This window comes from Mustela erminea, chromosome 1, assembly GCF_009829155.1.
Source record: "Mustela erminea isolate mMusErm1 chromosome 1, mMusErm1.Pri, whole genome shotgun sequence".
Lineage (NCBI taxonomy): Eukaryota > Metazoa > Chordata > Mammalia > Carnivora > Mustelidae > Mustela > Mustela erminea.
In genome coordinates this window covers 15,412,059-15,434,641 of record NC_045614.1, presented here as the reverse complement: position 1 = coordinate 15,434,641, position 22,583 = coordinate 15,412,059, and the positions used below count along the sequence as shown (strand labels likewise).

The 22,583-nt window shown below is 55.9% G+C and overlaps 3 protein-coding genes across 15 annotated transcripts in view; all 3 read left to right on the top strand.

Annotated features, from left to right (window-relative positions):
* Positions 1-1,321: 1,321 nt before the first annotated feature.
* GMIP (GEM interacting protein) lies at positions 1,322-10,843 on the top strand. Of its 4 annotated transcripts, XM_032316976.1 has the most exons (22): positions 1,323-1,484; positions 1,578-1,895; positions 2,421-2,503; positions 2,981-3,056; positions 3,169-3,226; positions 3,515-3,640; positions 3,723-3,787; positions 3,902-4,009; positions 4,431-4,511; positions 4,621-4,791; positions 4,880-5,017; positions 5,367-5,563; positions 5,881-5,987; positions 6,061-6,150; positions 6,505-6,582; positions 6,658-6,812; positions 7,035-7,223; positions 7,320-7,457; positions 7,559-7,755; positions 8,095-8,485; positions 9,846-9,909; positions 10,040-10,843. In XM_032316976.1, exons 4-22 carry the CDS (start codon positions 2,991-2,993, stop codon positions 10,414-10,416), a joined length of 2,796 nt encoding a protein of 931 aa, XP_032172867.1. In that variant the 5' UTR covers positions 1,323-1,484; positions 1,578-1,895; positions 2,421-2,503; positions 2,981-2,990; the 3' UTR covers positions 10,417-10,843. The 4 variants fall into 4 exon arrangements, with proteins under 4 accessions (XP_032172868.1, XP_032172867.1, XP_032172865.1 ...); XM_032316974.1 differs by lacking the exon at positions 1,578-1,895 and having other exon boundaries at positions 2,421-2,505; XM_032316977.1 differs by lacking the exons at positions 1,578-1,895; positions 7,035-7,223 and having other exon boundaries at positions 1,322-1,484; positions 2,421-2,505.
* Positions 10,844-11,437: 594 nt separating this feature from the next.
* LPAR2 (lysophosphatidic acid receptor 2) lies at positions 11,438-15,438 on the top strand. Of its 5 annotated transcripts, none has more exons than XM_032317021.1 (4): positions 11,438-11,523; positions 13,112-13,853; positions 14,010-14,117; positions 14,552-15,438. In XM_032317021.1, the coding sequence occupies exons 2-4, from the start codon at positions 13,112-13,114 to the stop codon at positions 14,863-14,865; spliced, it is 1,164 nt and encodes a 387-aa protein (XP_032172912.1). In that variant the 5' UTR covers positions 11,438-11,523; the 3' UTR covers positions 14,866-15,438. The 5 variants fall into 5 exon arrangements, with proteins under 5 accessions (XP_032172912.1, XP_032172902.1, XP_032172891.1 ...); XM_032317011.1 differs by lacking the exon at positions 11,438-11,523 and adding an exon at positions 11,796-11,887; XM_032317000.1 differs by lacking the exon at positions 11,438-11,523 and adding an exon at positions 11,799-11,887 and having other exon boundaries at positions 12,978-13,853.
* The window catches only part of PBX4 (PBX homeobox 4), a 42,439-nt gene continuing 31,376 nt past the window's right edge, over positions 11,521-22,583 (top strand). For 4 of the 6 annotated variants that reach the window (XR_004279897.1, XR_004279899.1, XR_004279902.1 and 1 more), the window contains exon 1: positions 11,521-11,878. Coding sequence is in view for 3 of the 6 variants with exons in the window: in XM_032316978.1 (XP_032172869.1) it covers positions 11,592-11,878 (287 nt within the window). In the remaining 3 variants the exon portion in view is untranslated. Of the gene's footprint in view, positions 11,879-18,351; positions 18,604-20,825; positions 22,393-22,583 lie in introns of those variants that run through there. The other 2 variants (XM_032316979.1, XM_032316980.1) reach the window with 2 other exon arrangements.

Below are 22,583 nucleotides of genomic sequence, written 5' to 3'. Positions count from 1 at the left end.
AGCCCAGCTTTGCAGCCCGGCTCCGCCCTTGTACTGACACCGTCCTTCCTTACAGAGGGCACGCACTCATTGCAACTCAGGAATTGTGAAGTAGGCAGCATGAAAGCAGAGTCAAGGCTGTGGGAGATGTCCTGCCTTCTCAACAGCTAAGAACTTTAGAAAGCCAAGTTATAAACCTGTTTCTATTTATTTATTTATTTATTTAGAGAGAGATAATGGGTAGGGGTAGGAGTATGGGTGGAAGAAGGAGAGAGCCTGAAGTGGGCCTCGATCCTAGGACACCGGAATCATGACCTGAGATGAAGGCGGGTGCTTAACCGAGTGATTAACCGGGTACCCAGTAAATCCATCTTTATTTCAAACTAGGAGTTCCACTAGGGGTACGAATGCATTTTTATGACTTGGACAAGTTGCGTGTGAGAATATGAGGCCTGGTATCCGGGCCCAGGCTTGAAGACAAACTCTGCCTCCCTGCTGATATCCATGAGGGGCTCATCACCCTTTCCCATCTTCACTCCTTGGTCATCCTCAGGAGTCTGTCCCTGTCCAGCTTCCCTATCAGGAGGACTGTGACCCATAGCCCAAGGAAAGCCCTGGGTTCCAAAGCAGGAAAAGGGCAGGGACCATCAGTGAATGACTGTGAGCATCACATGGGACGTGAGCACAGACCAAGGTGTATGGAAGTGTAAGGGTGTTGGAACCCACCGGGCAGAGGGACTATTGTGATCACTTGGAATCCCTGAGACAGTTTGAGCCAACAGGGAGGCAAGAACTCTGAACTTGGGATTTGTTTGCTGGGAATGATTCTTGGGGTGCTCAGGGTGGAGATCTATGACCCCTGTTCCTGAGAGAGGTGCTAAGGGGCACTTCTGGCTGTACTGTAATGAGGGGCTTCAAGAGTCTGATCCAGTTTCCAAGATCACTGGGGCTGCCCTAGAGCACCGGGGGAACTTACTGGAATAAGGCCTGCCATCAGGCGTCTCCACCAGGGGGCACCATGGACCCAGTGGAGCCAGTATGGGTTCAGGATACAAGAAGCCCCTGGGCAGGGAAGTCGCTACGTCGTGGAGGATAGAAGATGCAGGGATAGGCGCCCCGGACACGAGTGTGCTGGGGCTCCGGAGCCGCGCAAAGATTTGGCGGGAATGGAGTCATGGGGTGTCCAGGTCTGGTATGGTCACACTGGAATCCCTGGCACCACAGCATCTCCCATGTTTGGGCCGGGCGCGCGGTACGCTCTTCCGGGCCTCTGGGGCGTGGCCAATCGGCGGAGGTGTAGCTGGGGGCGGTGCCGCTGCTGAGCAGGGGCGTGTTCGGTCGCGGGGCGTAGCTCCGGTGGGCGGGGCTACGCGGAACCCGGGTGGCGGTGGCGGCGGCGGCCGCAGCAGGAAATCGGGGCAGAGCCCCGCCGGAGCGAGATCCCGCCCCAGTCCCGGACCCCGCCGAGAGATCCTCGGGCCGGGCCATGGACGCAGCAGAGCCGGGTAGGCGGTCCGGGATAAGGGATGCGAGAGGGACCTCCCCCAACCGTACCCCACTTCCTAAATTGAGTGGTCTCGCCTGTCCTTTCCGTCCAGAGAACGGGGAAAGGAGTCCCAAATGGGAGGGACGCGAGCATCCTCCACTGTGGGGACCCCCAAGCCGAGAGAGAGCCAGAACATCACTCCCTGACCTCCTCCCCCTTTGGAGTCTTCACCCCGGATGCCTGGGGGAGGGGGCCCAGGAAGGGGAAGTGGCCGCTTCTGCTTCTGATATTTGTGATGGGGGCAGGGTGTCACGACCTCTGATGGAGAGGCGATGCGGCAGAATCCCCACCCGGCTCCTCCATAATCAGGGGAGGGGGCATTGCTGATCTGGAGCCCACAGAAGGGGGGCTGTGGCAGAAGTGTGGCAAGGTCTGACTTGTATTTCCGGCTGTCTTTGTGTCTCTGCTGTGCATGTCTAGTGTCATTCGGTCTTTATGTTCCTCTGGTTTCAGTCTGCCCATATGCGTTTGTGCCACGGGCTCTGTGCCGGTCTCTCCCACGTGTATTTCCATCTGTCTGGCCTGAGGTCCATGTGGTTCCATTGTCAAGCTGGCTCTTTCCCCAGGGACAGTGTGGCTGCATCTGAGACATCTGTTTTGTCTCTTTGCTTCTGGGCCCATGTGTGTGTGGGTGTCTCTGTTCCTCGGAGCAGTTGTCCCAGTGTTGGGTTGTGCCTGAGTCCATCTGCCTGCCCTGAGTTGGCTTCACCTCAGGCAACATTGCCTCAGTCCTGACTCTGACACCAGCCCCCATCTCGGACTCTCTACAGGTCCAGAACACTCTCTGTCTCTCTCTTCCCAACCTCCAAACAGCTGGCTAAGGGCCATGGTGTCGGGGCCTCCGTGGGTGGAGGGAGGCTTTGATTGGCCCATGTATGACACTCCCCTCCCCCAGGGCTACCCCCGGCTCCAGAGAGCAGGAAGAGGTACAGTGACATCTTCCGGAGCCTGGATAACCTCGAGATCTCCCTGGGGAACGTGTGAGTCTGAGCTTGGGCCAGCCCCAAATCCCTAACCATTTAGGTGCATTAGGAACCTATAACATCTGGATCCACTTACCTAACAACCAGAGAAGTCTAAGATGGGTCCTTCCAAAACACCTGGAAAATCCCAAAATTCAGCCCCCAAATCCACTGGAAATCCCCAAAATGGTTCTAGGACCCCCATATATCCTTGTGACCACTTAAAACATTTAAGATCCTTATGATCCCACTCTGTGGACCCCAGATTCACCTGGAAACTTTCAAACTCAAGTCCCATTTAGAAAAAAAAAGGAAAGAAAACAAACTCATCTAATCCCCCCCAGAACCACTCAGACCTCCCAGATACAAGAGATGACCCAGAGGTGAAATCCAGGACCATCACTCACACTGCTCTTGCTCTGGGGGACCCCCAACACCCCCTAAGCAATTCCGACTGGGTGGAGGGTGGCATCCTGACGCCCTTACCTCCCAGGACCCTTGAGATGCTGCCTGGAGACCCCGTGCTCTCAGGAGACCCAGAGTCTGACAAGACCCCCACAGCCAATGAGGTGAAGGGTGGGACCAAGGAGGCAGGGAGGAGGGGGTCTCCAGGGGGAGGGGCTCTAGGGGGTTGAAGCCCCTCCCCCGCTTGCTCCTGAATGCTGTCTCCCTCCCCCTCAGACCAGTGAAACCAGCATTTGGAGTCGCCCCTCCACGGAGGGTCCGGCGCCCCTTACAGGTAGGGGACTTTGAGGCTGGGGAAGTGGGGGCAGAAAGGAGTCCTTCCTTCCTGTTCCACACACCAGGGACACGGCAGTATACACCACAGAGCTGAGCCCCTGCCCTCAGAGAGCCCCAGGCTCAGTGGAGAATCGGTATAAAATTGCAACTGGACAAGATCATAAAGGGCTGTTTTGGGGAGCCATAGGGTATAGAATAGGGGTCACTGGTCTGGTCAGTCTTGGGGGTCAGGTAAAGCTGCCACAGGTCAGGGTTCAGAGGTCAGAAGTCCAACCTCCTGCTCCAGGGGAGGAGCTGGACTTGCGGCTCATTCGGACCACGGGCGGTGTGGATGCAGCTCTGGAGTATGCCAAGACCTGGAGCCGCTATGCCAAGGAGCTGCTGGCCTGGACAGAGAAGAGAGCCAGCCTTGGTGAGGGCCCCTTCTGCCCGACCCCAGGCCCCAGGCAGTGCTCACATCCTGCCCAACTCAGACCCCTGCTGTCTCCCCCCAGAGCTGGAGTTTGCCAAAAGCATCATGAAGATCGCCGAGGCTGGCAAGGTGTCAATCCACCAGCAGGTAGCCATGACCAGACCCCTGCCACGGGGTCTGAGCCTCCAGAACCCCAGCCCTGAGCCCCTAGATCCTCAGCATCCTCCAATGCCAACCCTCCCCCCACCCCCACCCCCTCAGAACCACATGCCACTGCAGTACATCTACACCCTGTTTCTGGAACACGACCTCAGCCTGGGAGCCCTAGCCATGGAAACAGTGGCCCAGCAGAAAAGAGATTACTACCAGGTGAGGGGGCCCTGCTGCCCTAACTATCCCATTCACACCTCCCCAGGGGGAAGGCACTTAGCATCAGTGCCATTTTGCTGATGAGGAAGCTGAGGCCCAGGGATGCTGAGGAACTTGCCCAAGGTTACCCAGCAGAGATTCAAACCAGGCTTCCTGAGCAATTGCAAAACTGCTTCTGTTCCTTTGCAGGGTTTGGTGGGGGGTGAGGGGGGATGGGGCAAGGCGTCGAGTGTTCCCAGGAAGAGAGCTTTGGCATCTCTGGATTCAGGCTTTAGAAAGGATGAGGTGGAGAGCTGGAGGGTGGGGGAGAATGCAGACCCCCGAGAGGGTCCAGAGGATAAAAGGCACGTGGTAGAGGGGAGCAGAGAGACCGGGCGTGGCCCTGAGGCAGCCCCCCACCCCCATCTGTCCTCCTTGCCAGCCCCTAGCAGCCAAACGAACTGAGATTGAGAAGTGGCGGAAAGAGTTTAAGGAGCAGTGGACGAAAGAGCAGAAGCGGATGGTGAGGCCTTGGCAGGGTGGGTGGGTGCACCCTTGCTGGGCTGGCAGAAGAGAGGAAGAGGTGCTGATCGGTCCCCTTCTGTTCCTGCCCCCACCCCCCACGGCCCCAGAATGACGCAGTGCAGGCGCTGCGGAGGGCCCAGCTCCAGTATGTACAGCGCAGCGAGGACCTGTGGGTTCGCTCCCAGGCGTCTCCGGAGGACCCGGCACCCCAGGCCTCCCCAGGGCCCAGCAAACAGCAGGAGCGGCGGCGGCGATCTCGAGAGGAGGCCCAGGCCAAGGTGGGGACCTAGCCCCGTGCCCCGCCAGAGCTGCAGCTCACCCGGCCCCACACTCTGTCCCACATGTGCCCTAGCCTGGTCTCCCCAGGTGCAGGAGGCCATGGCGCTGTACCAGATGTGCGTCCGCGAGGCCAACGCGCGGCAGCAAGACCTAGAGGCCGCCAAACAGCGGATCGTGTCGCACGTGCGCAAGCTGGTGCTGCAGGGGGACGAAGTGCTGAGGCGGGTGAGACCCTTTCCCACTGCCACCCCACATTCTCCTTTGGCCCCAGTTGAAGGCCCTCTGCCCCTAAACTATCCCCAGGGCCCAGGACTCCTCCCTAGGCGACCAGTTTCCACCCTCAGTCCCTGACCACACGTCAGCCTCGGCGCCACCCGCATGGGGTCCTGTCTCCCTCTTCCCCCTCCTCCAGGTCAGGCTCTGACCACGATCCCCCAGCGGCTACTCATTGCTCGCCCCGCCCCCAAACCCTGGCCGCAATGGCGACTCTAAAGGTCAGGCTCCACCCCCTCTGACTGCCGTTGGTCCTCCCTTCCCCTGCCCCGCTTCCCACCCCCCCACCCCCACCACGCAGGTGACCCTGGGACTGTTCAAGCTCCGAGGGGCGCAGGCAGAGCGGGGTCCCCGCGCCTTCTCCGCCCTGGCCGAGTGCTGCGAGCCCTTCGAGCCCGGCCAGCGCTACCAGGAGTTCGTGAGGGTGCTGCAGCCCGAGGCCCCGCCACCCCCTCCGCCTGCCTTCTCCTTCCAGGAGTTCGTGCCGGCTGCGCACAGGTGGGCCTCCCTCGGGGACCAGGGTCAGGAATGAGCCCCAGAGACAGTTGCAGGCTGTTGGCACCACAGGTTGAGTTCTTGGGGGGTCAGAAAACTCAAAGCCTCAGTTCTTGGATTTGGTTGCCAAAGCACTTTTGGGGGTGGGTATTCCAGTTCTGGGAGAGGCTGAACTTCAGGGTCATTGAACTGGGTGCTCACTGGTGTCAAGGCTTCCAGACACAAGTGCTTCGAGTTGGGTCCTCCTAGACGCAATGCACAGGTGATGTCATCCCAGGGCAGTTTCCTGGTCACCAGAGCCCTCAAACCTCTCCTTTCAGCTCTCCCCTGGACACAAGAAAGAAGATCTCCTGCCCCCCACCACCACGGCTGGATGAAAGTGCCTCGGAGGCAGGCCCCTGGGAGGACGCAGGCACAGGCTGGCAGGGTGAGCACAGTGATAGGGAGGCATGAGTGGTGCCGGAGCAGGGGTCCATCCTAATTGACCTATTTCCTCCCAGGAACTCCAGGCCGGACTCCCGGTGGCGATGCAGACAGTGTGGGTGGTGGCAGTGAGTCCCGGTCCCTGGACTCTCCCACTTCCAGCCCAGGTGTGGCTAGGAGCTGGCCCTAACCCTCTTCCAGTCCTCAGTCCCCAGTCCCCAACCAGACTCTGACTCTCCATCTCTAACCTTTCACTTGACCTTTGACTTACCTGCATCCCTGACCTATTTTCTTCACCCTCTGATCCATTCTCTTGAGCCAGCTTCTGAACCACCCCCCAGATTGCTGACCCATTCTGCAACCCCCAGTCACTGACCTGACTTTCCTCCTGACCTCTGACCCTTTCCCCAAGAGCATCTGTGGGTGGTTCTGGAAAGCCTAAAAACCAGGAATATCTCCTTAGCCCTGGAGCTTCCCCACAACCTCTGTGACCCTTGACCTCTGTGACGCTCTGACTCTAGGCTCTGGCACAAGGCGGTTGGTGAAGGTCTCATCCATAGGCACCGAGTCCTCAGATGACTTTGAAGAGCGAGACCCTGGTAAGGCTGGAAGCAAATGGGGTGTGGTGAGGGGTGTGGGGTGGACCAGACACCCTTGACCCTGTGTCCCTGCAGACCTGGTAGATGGGCTAGAGAACGGCCTAGGAAGCCCCTTCAGGAAGTGGACGCTGTCCAATGCGGCCCAGACTCACCGGCTGCGGCGGCTCCGGGGCCCAGCCAAGTGCCGCGAGTGTGATGCCTTCATGGTCAGCGGGACCGAGTGCGAGGAGGTGTGGCCTGGGCCCATCAACCAATGACCTCTTCTGACCCCAGTGACCTCCCTGACCCCAGACACTTCTCTGACCTGAAATCCCTATGCCCCTTCTGCCATTAGGACAATGCCCTGATATAATGATGCCCTATGAGTCTCCCCCACTCCCTAGAGGATCCCTATGACCTCCCTTCCCCTGTTGATCCCTGATGACCTCCCAACACTGTGACATTCCCTTCAGTGCTTTCTGACCTGCCACAAGCGCTGCCTGGAAACTCTGCTGATCCTCTGTGGACATAGGCGGCTCCCAGCCCGGACCCCCCTCTTTGGGGTTGACTTCCTGCAGCTGCCCAGAGACTTCCCGGAGGAGGTGCCTTTTGTGATCACCAAGTGCACAGCCGAGATAGAACAGCGTGCCCTGGGTGTGCAGGTACTGCCCTGATTCTTGACCACCCCCAGTAGTGACCCGGTACTCCTGACGGCCAGTTGGTAAGCCGGATGTTTCTCTCCTACCCCTGCCCTACAGGGCATTTACCGGGTCAGTGGGTCCCGGGTCCGCGTGGAGCGGCTGTGCCAGGCTTTTGAGAATGGTCGAGCATTGGTGGACATGTCAGGAAACTCGCCTCATGATGTCTCAAGTGTTCTCAAGAGATTCCTCCAGGAGGTGGGTACTCAGCGGCTCATGGGTAGGGGCTGGGTGGGTTCAGGCTGAGGACCCTCTGCAGCCCACCCAAACCCATGTCCCTCCTGCCATTCCACCCCCAGCTCACTGACCCCGTGGTCCCCTTCCACCTCTACGACGCCTTCATCTCTCTGGCTAAGACCCTGCATGCAGACCCAGGGCACGACCCTGGGACCCCCAGCCCCAGCCCTGAGGTTATCCGCTCGCTGAAGACCCTCTTGGTGCAGCTGCCTGACTCTAACTACAGTACCCTGCGGCACCTGGTGGCCCATCTGTTCAGGTGTGCACTTTCCCCGACCTTGAAATGTGACTTCTGACCCAAAGCACAGATCTGTGACCCCGTCCGTGGACATAACTACTGACCTCTGGGACTGATCCCTGATGCTGACTTCTGATCTTTGCATGTGTTTTCTGAGCTCTGAATTTTAATACGTGACTCTAGACTTTGGGTGCCAACCCCAAACTCCACTGCCAGGCAGGTAGATGCTGGTCTCAAACAATGACTGGGACACTTACCCATGACTGGGACGGGTTGCCATGAGCCTGGCCTACGGCTCTTCTCTGACAGCTAATGACCACATATTCTGTGCTCTGATCTTTTTCCTCATACCATCCCCAGGGTGGCTGCACAGTTTGAGGAAAACAAGATGTCTGCCAACAACCTGGGCATTGTGTTTGGCCCAACACTGCTGCGGCCACCGGATGGTCCAGGGACAGCTGGTGCCGGCCCTGTCACCTGCCTACTAGACTCTGGGCACCAGGCCCAGCTCGTCGAGTTCCTCATTGTATACTATGAGCAAATATTTGGGATGGACGACCTCCCTGTGGCCACTGAGCCCCTGCCCCAAGACCCCAGTCCAGCCCCCGGACCTCTCCTAAACAACAACCCCCAGCCACCATCCTCTGACCTTGCTCCAGATCCCCTGCCCCCAGTCCTAGCATCAGATCCTGACCCAGACCCTGAGCCCCACAGTACCTTGGAGAAGCATCCTGAGGCCACACCTCCTGAGGTAGGAACCCACTGGGCCCACAGACATGGGGAGGCCCTTCTTCCCATTTAATCTCTCCCATCTTCCTTCCATCACTTTGCCTTTAAACTTTTCTCTTTCATTCCCTCTCTCCCTAAAGTGAGGAATGGAGTGGTGGGTGATAACAATGGAGGTAATAATGGAGGAATGAAAGCTCTGCAGAGTTACTAACATAGATGATCATTTATTCCTGCAACAGAATATTTCTTGAACATATACTATGTACCAAGCACTGTTGTAGTAGGCATTACAAATACATCAGTGAGTAAATTATTCAGAGACCCCATCCTTTTGGTGACTGCATTCTACCGGGAAAGAAACCAACAACAAATAAGAAATATGGTATAATGTCAGTTTGTAGGACATTACAAGGTGACAAGTACTATGGAGAAGAAAAGAAAGGGTAGTGCAAGGTAAGAGACATGGAGGGGCACCAAGGAGAGGTGGAGAGCAGTGTGTAGCAGTAAATAGGATGCTGTGGCCAGGTCTCCTGGAAAAGGTAGATTTGAGCAAAGACTGGAAAGATGTGAGGGAGGATTGAGCCAGATGGAGATCTGGGGAAGGGGGTTCTGAAGGGAACAGTCAGTGCAAAGGCCCTGAGGTGAGAGCATGCCTGGTGTGTTTAAGGTGCAGCCCCAAGCTGTATGAATTAGGAAGAGAAGGTGGTAGAAAGTAAGGCCAAAGAGGGGTCTGTGGAATGCCATGCACCACGCACCTACTATGTATGGGCATTTTATAGGCTTCCTATTATCATCACCACAGCCCTGAGAGGTAGATACTGTTAGTGAAAACCATTTACAGATGAGACTCCTACTGGTGGCTTCCCTGTCCCTCAGATCCTGCTACACACATCATTCCCGAGAACCTGCACCTCCCCCGCACAGTGGCCCAGAGCTGGCAAAGGGGCTGTCAGTGAGCACTGGGTCTCAGAGCCATGGAATGGCTCAAAAAGTGCTCAGACATATAGAAAGAACTCCAGCTGCTGTTAGCATTTAGCTAAAGATCATCTGAAGGATATACAGATATACTGAAAAGCAGGAGAGCAGAGCAGGACGGAGGCAGGTAGGTGAACTGCTACTCATGTGGACATGGCTAAGTCACTCCCTGGGCTGGCTGGCTGCTGAGCGAGGGTGCTCCTTCCCACGTGGAGCCCATAGCTGAGATTAGTAATACTGCTCTTCATAAGGGGATAAGCAGGATTACTATAAAGGCCATCGTCACCCCAGATACTAAAACTGCCAAAGACCTTTTACATATCCAGGAACAAACCCTCAGCTCTCCAAGAATCTCAAAGAACTGGGATTTTATTGTTGGGGTTTTGGTCTTGGGTTTGTTCCTACAGATTCCAACTCCACAAAGTGACCAGAGAGACATGGTTGAGGACACCAGAGAGGAGGGAGGGGAAGGTAAGTATGTTGGGGGGCAGCCCAGGAGTTGTAGGGGTGTTCTTGCCTGGGGTGGCTTGGCTGAGAGATGACTCCCAGGAGATATCCAGAGGACTTAGGGGTCCTCAGCAATGACCATGCCATCCTGCAGTGTCCAGCCAAGGTCCAGAGGACTCACTGCTGGGGACACAATCCCGTGGTCACTTCAGCCGTCAGCCAGTGAAATATCCCCGAGGCGGTGTGCGGCCTGTCACCCACCAGCTGTCCAGCTTGGCCCAGGTAGCTTCCAAATTGAGCGAAGAGACCCCTGTTGCATCAGTGACCCGAGGGAGTTTGCGGAGGCGGGGACCTGGCCCTGTCTCCTCCTCGTCGCCTGAGGGCAGCCCTCTGCGCCGCACCCCGCTGCCCAAGCATTTTGAGATCACCCAGGAGACAGCCCGGCTCCTGTCCAAGCTACACAATGAAGCTGTGCCCAAGGCCACCTGTTGTCCAGACCCCCAACCTGAGGAAGTCGAGGACCATCTCTGACCATCCCAGCATTCTGACTGAGGAGTAAAGGACTGAGAGGGTGTTCAGTGTTGGGGGAGGGTGGAATCTGGAGAGTTCCTGTAAGGAAAGACTACATGGCCTGGGAGACCAAAACCCTTGTTGGGACAATATACCAGGATTCCCCCGACTAGACACAGGTCACTGCCCATTAGGGCCACTCAGGTTCAGAGGTGAGTCGGGGTCAGTACTCAGGGTCAATACAAGTCCTGGGATCCTTGGTGTCCACCATAGAGTCTGACTCCTGAACAGGGCTGCCTTTTGCTACTTTGGTTGTGGCCAGTCCCCCACTTCTCCCTACTTCCTTAGCTGACCTCGGGTGACCAGCTTTTGGAAGGTGTGGGCAGCCCAGATTCGACATCCTGGTGGTACCCCGGGTCTGATGACCTGGGAATAAACTGGGTCCCTTTTACCCTTGAGTGTCTTTCTTTGCCAGGCGAGGCTGATGGGAGAGACAGGTGAGGGCCACATCCTTTGACCCCGTTTAACCCACCAGAGGAACCAAGGCCCCCTTTTCATTCCCAAACATCCTTGAGCACCTACAGGTAGTACTGGCTGGGCCAGGACACCAGGCTGAGTCACACCCGCCCAGCCCTCCCGGAGCTCCACGTCCCCGATCCGGGCCTGCATAATCAAACAAATATAACAAAGTGCAGATAACCGGGACAATGGAGCTGTGTGCTCTGGGCCGTGGGAGCCCGGGACCGGCACAAGCCGGGGCCGGGCAGGGGGCTGCGGGGCCGGGGCGGAGGGCGCGGGGGCGGGATTTCGAGAAACTTAAGTGCGGCTCGAGGGTCAGCTGGGGCAGGAGAGGTCCGAGGGGCACCGCAGGCCGCCGCGCGGGGCATCTCAGTGCTGGAGAAGCGGGGGCGGGGCGGGGGTCCCGGCGGTGGGAGCCCAGTCGGATCAGGGCGTGGCTTGGAACTCGGCGACGGATTGGATGCCAGGGAGCGGGCGGGGTGGGGCCGGGCGAGGGCGCGGACCTTGAGACCACCCGGAGCTTCGCCCAGGCTGTCCGAGGTCACCGCGGGAATTCTGGTGCAGTGAGTGACTCAGCCCCCGGAAGGCTCGAAACTGCGTGCGTGTGAGGTGGGCGAGGACGGGGGCGGGGGTCCCGCGCCGGAAGTGGAGAGGGGCGACCGAGAGGCCGGGAGGAAATGAGGGGGGTGCTGCGGTTCCGGGAGACCTTCTCCTTACCGCGGCTGCGGGGGCTGGGCTCCCCCAGGTGGCGGAGACGGGGCGGGGCTCCCCTAGGTGGCGGGGGCGGGGCGCCGCGCCCAGGCAGGGGCAGGGGCGGGACCCCGCCTCCCGTGCTCTCTCTGCTGCCCGCGCCCAGCGCACCCGGACGCTCCTCCGTTCCTGCGGTGGACTCCAGGCTATGGGTCTGGGGCCTACCCCAGCCCTCTGGGAGGCCGTCCCGTCTGTGGCGTGACAGGCGGCCCAGGTGAGGCGGGTACTGACGGTGGTGGGTGGGCGGGGGTCCCGGGGAGGGTGCGGCACGTGCCTATGGGGCCTGGGCACCGCCCCCTCCTCCCCTCTGCCCCAGCTCCTCCTCCAGCCAGCCTAGGGGCGCCTGGAGGCCCGGCGGGCCACCGCCTCCCTGACCGCCCCCTTTGTCTGGGAGGCCTCCAGGGTCCTCTGTCCCATTCGTAATGCCCAAATGCCCCGCCCGCTTCGGGAGCTCTTGAGCCCAAAACCCGCTGCCCAACTTCTGGGGCTGCATCGCTGTCCGCTCTGGTGGATCTGCTCCCTGATGTAGGAAAGAAGGATGGCCAAGAAGGAATTCTTGAGACATCTTTGGTACAAAAGGTGGTTTTATTAAAGCTTGGGACAGGACCCATGGGCAGAAAGAGCTGCACTGGAGTCTTGAGATTGCAAGTGGCCCATTATATACTCTCAAGTTGGGAGGGGGTTAGGGATAGCCTAAGTCTCTAAGGAGTTCTGGAAGCAAGGTTCCCAGGACCTTGAGAGGGCTAGCTCTTGTTGAGAAAAGGTCATTTATTACCATCAGGTAAAACCTGAGTCATGGGACCCTTCCGATGTCTACTGGTGGGCCATATGCTTGGAAGATGATTGCCACCATGTATCTTGGGGAGTTGAGAGATAAAGGAAATTTCCAAAGGAATTTTTTTTTTTAAAGATTTTATTTATTCATTTGACACAGAGAGATCACAAGTAGGCAGAGAGGCAGGCAGAGAGAGAGAGAGGAGGAAGCAGGCTCCCCGCGGAGCAGAGAACCCGACGCGGGACTCGATCCCAGGACCCTGAGATCATGACCTGAGCCAAAGGCAGCGGCTTAACCCACTGAGCCACCCAGGCGCCCTCCAAAGGAATTTTTATATGTTAAAGTAGACTTAGAGGATGTTGGGGGGTGGGGGTGATTGGGCCAGGATTGCCTTTTGCCCTTAGCAAAGTATTAACATCAAGGCCGTTGAGTCCCTAGAAGAATGTCACTCTGCTTGTTTCAAAAACTTGTCGGTGGGCTATTGATAAGGAAATTTAATAATTTTTCTTCTGCCTTTGTTTCCCACATCATTCACCAGCACCACTTTACCCTGAGGCATCTGAGTTTGAGACCCTTGCCCTTCCTGTCCTGACCCTCCCCTCTGGCTGCTGCTCCTTCCTGTGCCCTTCCAACAAATGCCACCTGCACTGACCTCTCCCTCTGTGCCCCCAGATGGCCACCATGAGCCGGTGCTACTACAATGAGACCATCGGCTTTTTCTACAACAACAGTGGCAAGGAGCTCAGCTCCCACTGGCGGCCCAAAGATGTGGTTGTGGTGGCCCTGGGGCTGACCGTCAGCGTTCTGGTGCTCCTGACTAACTTGCTGGTGATCGCAGCTATCGCCTCCAACCGCCGCTTCCACCAGCCCATTTACTACCTGCTCGGCAACCTGGCCGCAGCCGACCTCTTTGCAGGCGTGGCCTACCTCTTCCTCATGTTTCACACGGGCCCTCGTACCGCCAGACTCTCGCTGGAGGGCTGGTTCGTGCGGCAGGGCCTGCTGGACACAAGCCTGACCGCCTCGGTGGCCACACTGTTAGCCATCGCCGTGGAGCGGCACCGCAGCGTGATGGCCGTGCAGCTGCACAGCCGCCTGCCCCGCGGCCGCGTTGTCCTGCTCATCGTGGGGGTGTGGGTGGCCGCGCTGGGCCTGGGGCTGCTGCCCGCCCACTCGTGGCACTGCCTCTGCGCCCTGGACCGCTGCTCACGCATGGCCCCTCTGCTCAGCCGCTCCTACCTGGCTGTCTGGGCACTGTCCAGCCTGCTTGTCTTCCTGCTCATGGTGGCTGTCTATACCCGCATTTTCTTCTACGTGAGGCGGAGGGTGCAGCGCATGGCGGAGCACGTCAGCTGCCACCCCCGCTACCGAGAGACCACACTCAGCCTAGTCAAGACCGTTGTCATTATCCTGGGTGAGTGAGGGCCCTTCCGCTGGCCCAGGGTTGCCAGAACCGTGCTGCCCGCCCCCTCCCCACCCCAACTCCCACGAGACACGGGAGGGGATCATTTGGGTGGGGAATGTTCTCCAAGGAGGTGACATCTGAGCAGAGACCTGAATGCTGGGGAAGGGAAGAGTTCCAGGCAGAGGGAACAGAAGGTCAGAGCCCTACAGGACCGGGCCAGTGCCTCCAAAGAGGAGAGGAGGCCCGTGTGGCTGGAGAGAAGCAGGAGAGAAGGTCAGCACCGCCTCGAAGGGCACAGGCAAGAGTCAGATTTTGTTTTGAGTTCTGTGGGAAGCCCTCCAGAGTTCTTAGCCGGGAGTGATGAGGTTAGTCCGGCTGGAGAGGGGTCTGAATGGGGGAGGCAGCAAGGTACATCCCATGTGGATATACTGCCTACCCCACCAAGAACAAGGAGTGATTCTTCCCTGTGACCCCCCCTTCCCCCACCAAGTAACTGGCCTGTCCCACAGTGACCTCCTTTCCCCCATAGATCAAATCTCCACGTAGAAGGGTCCAGCGCCCTGTCTAGTGTACCTGTTAGGAAAGGTATCCCTTTCTGGCAGACACATCAGACAAGGGTGTCAGGCCTGACACTCGGCCCTGAGCTCAGAGCTGGGGGTGCTGGGCCCCCAGAACCAGCCCCACTCACCTTGGGCCCCATCCTGCAGGAGCATTCGTGGTCTGCTGGACACCAGGCCAGGTGGTGCTGCTCCTGGATGGTCTGGGCTGCAAGTCCTGCAACGTTCTGGCTGTGGAGAAGTATTTCCTACTCTTGGCGGAGGCCAACTCACTGGTCAACGCTGTGGTGTACTCGTGCCGAGACGCTGAGATGCGTCGCACCTTCCGCCGCCTCCTCTGTTGTCTGTGCCTTCGCCGGTCGCCCCACGAGTCTGCCCGCTATGCTCCCTCCACCCGAACAGGGGCCAGCACGCGCATCATGCTTCCAGAGAACGGCCATCCCCTGATGGACTCCACCCTGTAGCCAGCCTGGGACTTCAGTGTACTGATGCAAATGCCCTATTAGAGCCCCCGTCTGCTTGTAAATGCACCGGGCTCAACCTGAGCTGCAGGACAGACCCTCAGTCTGCATGGCACAGCTTCCCTGCCAGCCTTCCCTGGGCTCATGGCTCTGCCTGCTGTAGGGCCTCGGAGTCATCTTGGAATGCCCAGGAGAGAGTCAGAGGGGGTTCAGGAATCTGCTCTTCAATCATCTCAGGCCGTAGGGTTTTTTAACTGACATTTTCTGGTTTTACTGCTCATCCCTGGTAAACCCTGTGGACCACTTCCTTGTCCATGGCGGTGTGGGTGTTAGACTGGGGAGAGGAGGGCTGTCTCAGGCCACTCTGCCCAGTGCGACAGGGTAATAAGGCTGGCCCAGGGATGCACCATCTGCCAGAAGCGGATTCTTTTGGGGCATGGACTGAGGGGTACTGAGCATGAGCTAGGAAAAGGTGTGTGGCCTCTTGGAGCTTCTGGGGTCTTGCCTGTCCCGATTAGAATTATGGGGGGGGGTCTGTGGGGAGAGCATGATACAAGGAGTAAACCTTTCTTTCCACTGAGGTCTCCAGAGCATTTTCTGTCATCAAGTCAGATAGTCCATCTGTCCCTGTGTCCCAGAATTGTCCAGCTCAGCTCAGGCTAGGCTAGGATCTTCTCAGTCCTGTTCTCTTTCCTCTTTGATCACTGCACGGCTGTTTCTCTCTCTCTCTTTCCCTTTAAATCCTATACACAACACGGGACTCAACCTCACAACCTTGAGGTCAAAAGTGGCTTGATCTGACTGAGCCTCTCCATCTCTCCTTTTGGAGGTCTGGCATCCATTCTGTGTGTTCCCCTGCCTCTAACTCACCACCCCTATCTGTCTCTGTCCTCTGGAGCCCACAGTGGTCTCTGACCTGTGTGAGCCCTCTTTCTCCTGCCTGCCCTTTCGCCTGGGTCCAGGTTATTAATTGTCAGTTGTCAATTGTCCACCCCTACACCTAGATCCATCCATACCTACAGGCCAAGGGAAGTGGAGCCTGTGGAGCAGGAAGTAGGATTTGAGAGCTGCCATTCCTCAAGTTCCTCCGATGTGCCTGGCACACTCGTAAGCACTGTAGGTACATTATTTAATCGTTACTTGCATCTTCTGCAGAGGCACACTTATTTTCACATGAGGACTAGGGCTCAGAGAGGTTGCCACCTGGCCTGTGGGTTACACAGCTTCCAAAGGTCACAGAGATGAATCAAGGGACTAGAGATGCCCCCGGGGAAAGAGTTTTCGATCCCCACAATGTCCAGATTTGGTTACACCCTAGTCTGATTTTCCCCACCTCACCTCACAGCCCCCCAAGGCTTCAGACATGCCATGAGGAGCCCCCTTTCAGATGCTCAGAGATCCACCCTGCAGGTACAGTGTAGACCAGAATCTGGATTCTCTGCTTCCACTTCACCAGGGAGGAGACAGAGTTATAGCTCTACTTAAGGTTCACATGCTACATAATGGCTAGAATGTGGACCTAGGCCTCCCATTATAGGCCAGATTCTTCAACCACTAAAGCACATGTCATGGAAGAATCAAAAACATCTAAGTCCTTCTACATTATATGGGGCTAGGTTTCCCTTGGGGAAAACTCCCCCTGCCCTAAGATAGCTCTGTGTAGGCAAGAATAAACTGGGTTGCTGCGTATTTCAGGGTCCAAGATCGGAAGCAGGACTTCTAGGACCTGAGGCCAGAATCTCCAGAAATGGTGACCCAAGTGAGCCCTGTCCACCATGGGTGTGGGCGCAGGACCATGAAAGATGCAGTCCTTGCTTCTGTGGAGCTCCAGGCCTATTGGACAGACAAATTTGGGTGCCAAAGCCATTTCCTATGGGGTGGGGCCCTTGAAGGCCTCCCAAAGGCGGCTCTGTTTCATTTGCCTTTACGTCAGCTTCCCCCAGGTTCTAACCCACACTCCTCTGGTCTCCTTTGCCATCTTGTCCCATTGTTTTTTCCTTCTCTTGTAAATCTCTCCTCCCTTTAAGATTTGGTCCCTAAAGATTTCTGCCTTGTGCCCCCACCACTGTTCTCTGAAGCACACCAAAATTACTCACAATTTTAAGGTTTCCTGTGCAGGGCTGAACTTTTGCCCAGGGCAACAGCTCTCTCTGGGCCCAAGTTCTAGCACTTCCTCTTAGTGGGGCCCAGTGTTGGGTTTCCTTAATCAGGGAGCTTTCGATGTGGTTCCTAATACTGACCCACATCACTCATTTCCATTCCCTGCTGCCTTTTTTGGAGTCCTCCAATCCAGTCACACCAGATGTTTTGAGTTTCCTTTCCATCAGCAATGGGAAGAAGATGGGTCCTGCCCTGAAGTGGTCCCAGAGAGGCTGAGGAGCCTTTATGAGGCTGCATCTGGAATCTGCCCTCAGAGCAAAGAGGCTCCAGCAAGTCCCAATGACTTTGAAGTGATTCATGTCCAGTCCGTTCCCTTTCTCTCACATGACGATCCTTGTCAGATGCCGTAAGTTCTAATGGCTAGGAGCAAAGACCTGTGGAGATTTGCTCTTGGGGTATGCCTCAGAGGAGACCCTCAGGAAGCATCCTTCAGTAGTGGGTATTCTAGGACCTGATTGCAGTAGATGGAGAGAATTAATAAACCCAAGGTCATTTTGAAAGGAGAATGGATTTGTGCAGCTGAGAAAATCACTCAGCCACCATCACCTTACACTTCTACACCCCTCGTGGAAAACTCCAAGGAGGAAGAACCAGTAGGCTGGGAGACCTAGTGACGCATCTGATGGGGCTTAAACTGAGGGGACCATTAGGGGACTGAGGAGGGGTTTGGGACTCAGGGCTTCTGGAGATGAATGGTGGGTGTTGGTGGGGATCTGAGAATCAGGGATTTCTGAGAAGGAAAGGGTAGCTTAAGGGAAGAGTGGGGTACCTGAGAAGTGGGGATTTGGAAGAGATATGTGGGTTCCTGAGGAGGTGGGGGGATCTGAGATATGGGGTCATTGAGGAAGAATGGGGACCTGTGAGGAGTGACGGCTCTAAGGAGGCATGGGGGCTCAGGAGAAATGGGTGCTATGGTGAAAAGTCGAGGGCGCTGAGGAGATGGGAGTCTGTTCTCTGAGGAGGCTTGAGAGTCTCTCAGGAAATGCGGGACCTCTCTGAGGAGGTGCGGCGGCTCTGAGGAGACGTGAGGGGCCCTAAGAAGGATTAAGGTCTCTAAGCAGGAATCCTTGCTCGGAGCAGGTGAGGGAGGCGAAGGTATGCGAGTGGAAAAAGGTGGTTGAAGGTGCGAAGAGCCGTTGCCTCGGCAACTCGCAACCGAGTCCTGGGCCGTTGAAAGGGGCCGTTAGGGGCGTGTCCGTGGGCGGGGCGCAGCTGCCCAGGCGGCAGCAGTTGGCTGGCGGAGACGGAGGGGCGTGTCCGTGGGCGGAACTCGGCCTCTGGCTGGCGGCGGTTGGCTGGAGGCGGCGGCGAGGGGTGGGGCTCGGGGCGCGCGCGCGCAGCCCGCGGGTGGCGGGGGTTGGCTGCGGCGCCCTTGTGAGCGCTCCAGGCCAGGCGGATCTCCCTCTGCGCCTGCCCGGCCCCGCCGCGGATGGACTCCCCGCCGCGCCCACAGCGCCCTGCGCCGCCTCTGCCGGCCCCGCGCCGCCCGCCGCCCGGGCCCCCTTCGGGCCCCGACACAGGCGAGGTCCTGCAGCAGATTATGGCCATCACCGACCAGAGCCTGGAGGAGGCGCAGGCCAGGTGCTGCGCGGGCTCGACGGGGGCGGGGGGGGGGGCACACAAAGTCACGGCAGAGAAGGGGGCGGGCCCAGGAGCCAGGGCCAAGTCGTCTGGGAGGGAGCCCGAGGGGTGAGGGGGTGAGGGGTCAGAGGCGGGGAGCATCTCTGGGCGGGGAGCGGGAAGGGGAGATGTGGGGGCACTGGGAGGACTGAAGGCGGGGTTCTGAAGACTAGGGGATTTAGGAGGTTAAAACCCAACGGATTGAAGGCTTTATGGGGCTAAGCGGCGGGTGATGGGTTGTAAGGGCCCGTCCTGGGGCGAGAGGAATGGGCTTAAGGGGAGTTTGTGGTTGGGGAGGTCTAAGGTGAAAGGCAGTTTCGTGGTTTATGGAATGTAAAGGGTAAGAGGAGAGCGGGGGCGGTGGGGGGGCGGGTAACGGCTGAGAGATGGGAGTAAGTGAAGGGTGGGCAGGTAAATGGATACATTAGTGGGACTTCTGAGGTGGGGAGTTCTGAGAGCAGATAATGGAGAGAGTTGTGGGCAGTGGGTCTCAGGAATGAGGAGATGGGGGTGACTTGGTGCGGGAACCATCAGGAAAAAAGGTTGTTGGGGGAGCTGGATGGAGGGATGGAGGGCCGCCTTTTTGTTAACTCAGCAAATATTTATTAGACACTTACTGTGCGGGGGACACCCAGCTGGGTGCCGACATAGTCCCTGCTCTCAAGCTCATAGAGGGAGAGGAAAAGTAGCAAAAACTAAGAATACATTGTGAGAAAAGCTCTAAGAAAAGGCATACATAGCATGCTGTGGGAAGTCAGATGTAGAGAACACCGCACTTTCAGAGTCCCAGAGGTGGGAAAGACCTGGAAGAAAGCAGAGCCAGAGACGCAAAGTCCTGAGTTCAGTGTGCAGACAGGTTGGAACCAGGACTGTGCAGAGCCCCCAAGTCTCAGGAAGGAGTTTGGATTTTATTTCAGTTGCCGTGGGAACAATCACAGTAGTTTTAAGACGACCTGGCCTGGGGCACCTGAATGGCTCAGTTGGTTAAGTATCTGTGGTAGCCTCAGATCGTGATCCCAGGGTCCTGGGATCGAGCCCCTGCATTAGGGTTCTTTCTCAGCAGGAATTCTTGCTTCTTCTTCTTTCTCTGCCTGCTGTTCCCCTGCTTGTGCTCTCTCTCTCTCTGTATCAAATAAATAAAATTTTTTAAAAATCTTAAAAAAAGAAAGATGACCTGTCCTACCTACCTACCTCCATCCACCACTTGTCAGCCAGCCAGGGATGGTAGAATCTGCTTTACAAGGCAATCCATTGTGTTTGGTGCCTGCTCAAATTATTAGAAAATAGGCAAGGACTGAAGTCCTTTTGGAGGATGGGGCCTTGTTGAATGGGGCCTGTTTGGGGTGAAGGATGATCCTTGGGGATGGGACCAGGGTCTGGTGGTGTGGACAGTACAACCACTAGAACCCTTTAGGGAGGCGGGGTTATGCCAAAGCCAAGTGAGCAGCAGCCACAGGAAGGGGGAGACAAAAGGTAGATTTGGCATACATTTGTTCTTCAAACTTCCGTTTGCTTCTTGTGAATTGTCCACTCTGCAGTCTCATAGCCTCTATCTGAAAAGTTCAGAGTGTTATCCCCCACTTCCTTACCATGTTCATTCTACCTGTTGGAGCACTGTGCTGGGTGCTAGAGAACCAAGATGCCTAAGATGTTCTCTGCCCTCTCAGGGCTCATACAGAAGTGGGAGTGTGTGGGAGACTAATTTATAAATAGTTGTCATAACAGGTGCGTGCTGAGTAGTGGGGATTCCTGGCACTGGCAGAAAAAAAGAGATGGGCCAGGAGAGGGTGCCCTTGTGTGATACCCTATCTGCTAGACTAGTCTGAGAACAGGGGCTTTGTCCTATTTTCCTTTGTATTCCCAGAACCATGCATGATGCCTGGCACCTAGCATATAGTACAATTTGTGGCACTGAAGATTCTGAAAGGTTTAGGAGGAGCTGGGGGGTGGGGGTGGGGGATGTGCTCTTCACACCCAGGAACCACAGAGGCAGCACTTTGGGTGGAGGAGTTTTGGTTTGTGGAGCTCCTTGAGTTCCTTCTCTTCTAGGTTGGGAGCTGCTTAAGGAATGAGCTCTGCTCATGTGTGGTGTTCCTCCAGCATCTGTCACCCCATTACAGCCCCAAGGCTGCACTTTTTTTCTTATAGCAATCCACACCTCCCCTAGATAGACTTTACAATCCACACCTCCCCTAGATAGGCTTTACAATGGTGTACAGTAAGTCAGATCTTTCTTGCTATTCTTCAAGATTTTTTCTTTTGGGCTAGGAAATTGAATAGTGGGGCATTATACATGCATGACAACGTGGTTGTTAGGTAGCTGTTCCCTGGTTTCTTTCTGAAGTAGAAAGACCCCTGGGGCTTTTATTTTGAGACTTAGATGCTTCAGATCTCCCCCACTTCTTTGGATATAGCCCCAACAGTCATCAAAGTCCAGACAACAGTCTGAACGCAAGACCCTAAAAGTCACTCAAGTCCAGCCAACAGTGTTGAGTCCTCAGGGGAATCATTTAACTCTACTCGGGAGCAAATGGCTTGGGTGGGTCTTTCCTCATAGTAAACTCTGCAGCCTGATAGGTTATCAGCCTGGGAGGGGAAGCAGATTGTGTCTGTCATCAACCAACTCGGTGAGGCTTTTACAAGTCTTTCTGACCCTGCTGTCTCTCTCAGTGTACCTGCTGAACCCTTCATAGCCCCTGAAGTCAGTTTAGTTCAACTGTCTAGCAAGAAAGAATTTTTCGTCTTGAATGTGGGACCTTTCAAACTTGTTTTGTCACCATAAGTGTGTTTAAAGAGGGAAAGCACATCTACTCTCCTTAAATCAGAATTCTTACTTAACAACCTTTCTACATGATTTTGAAGGCAGCTCCAAGTGCTTGTGCATTATTTTTTTCATAGCTGAATAGTCTTAGATTAGTGAACTCTATATTGTTTTTCCTTTGGGCTACGCAGTGGAGTTGTAAAGGACTTTGGAACACACCACCTTAGTTTAGATTCAGCCCAAGTCAGCTGGAGACTTCCTATCTAAGGGATAACCAGTCTTCTTGAATGATCTTCTGACCTTCAGCTATACCCTAAGCTCTTCAGGGAGGAGGTATAGCTCTGCATTTTCTGATTTCAAACTGATGATGTGCTCATTCATATCTTGTATGAGATGAGTAAGGCAGAAAATTTTCTCTCATTTGCCAAGGGTTGTCTGAATTATTTTGCATGGCCTTGTTTTTTTAGAATAAATTTTAAAACATTTTACATTTTCTGTGTAGTTTGTTTCTTTTGCTTCTTTGGTTACCTTCGTGAGGGGTTTATGAGGGTTATTAGGCTAGGGTTGAGGGCCCTCTGTCAAGACTCTCAGGCTCCAAAGTTCTTCCCTCCTCCCATGGTTCTTAACCAGTGTTTGGGTCATAAAAATCTGTTGTAAGCTCTGGGCCCACCCCCACTCCCCACTCGCAACAGTGCGGTCATGTACTGTACCCTTGAGGATCCTCAGATCTCAGGTGCCCCCCCGCCCCCGGCCTGGAAGCTGCCTCTCATCCAAGGCTGGGGGCTCATTTTTTTGTCCAGTAATAAGATTTCAAAGAAATCAGCATGAAAACTCTAGAGCTGAGGGGTAAATTTTGGAAACCTGATTGAGAAAGGAAGCAGAATGATCACAGTATCATCTGGAGATCCATGCTCCATACCTGATGTTCTGGGAGAGCAGCTGAAGAGGACTGGTCTGTCTTCAAGTCGTTCTGCATATTGGAACGACAGGTGAGTTGCGCTCCATGTTGCTGGGTTTTCAGTTGTGGCTGGCTGTAGTGACCCAGTGCTTGCAGGTATCCAATGATCCACTAGAGAGCTGTACTGTTCAATGTAGTAGTCACTCACTGGATGTCTTTTTAAATTAAAGTGAATTAAAATTAAATACTCAGTTACTCAGTTGCACTAGCTACATTTCAAAA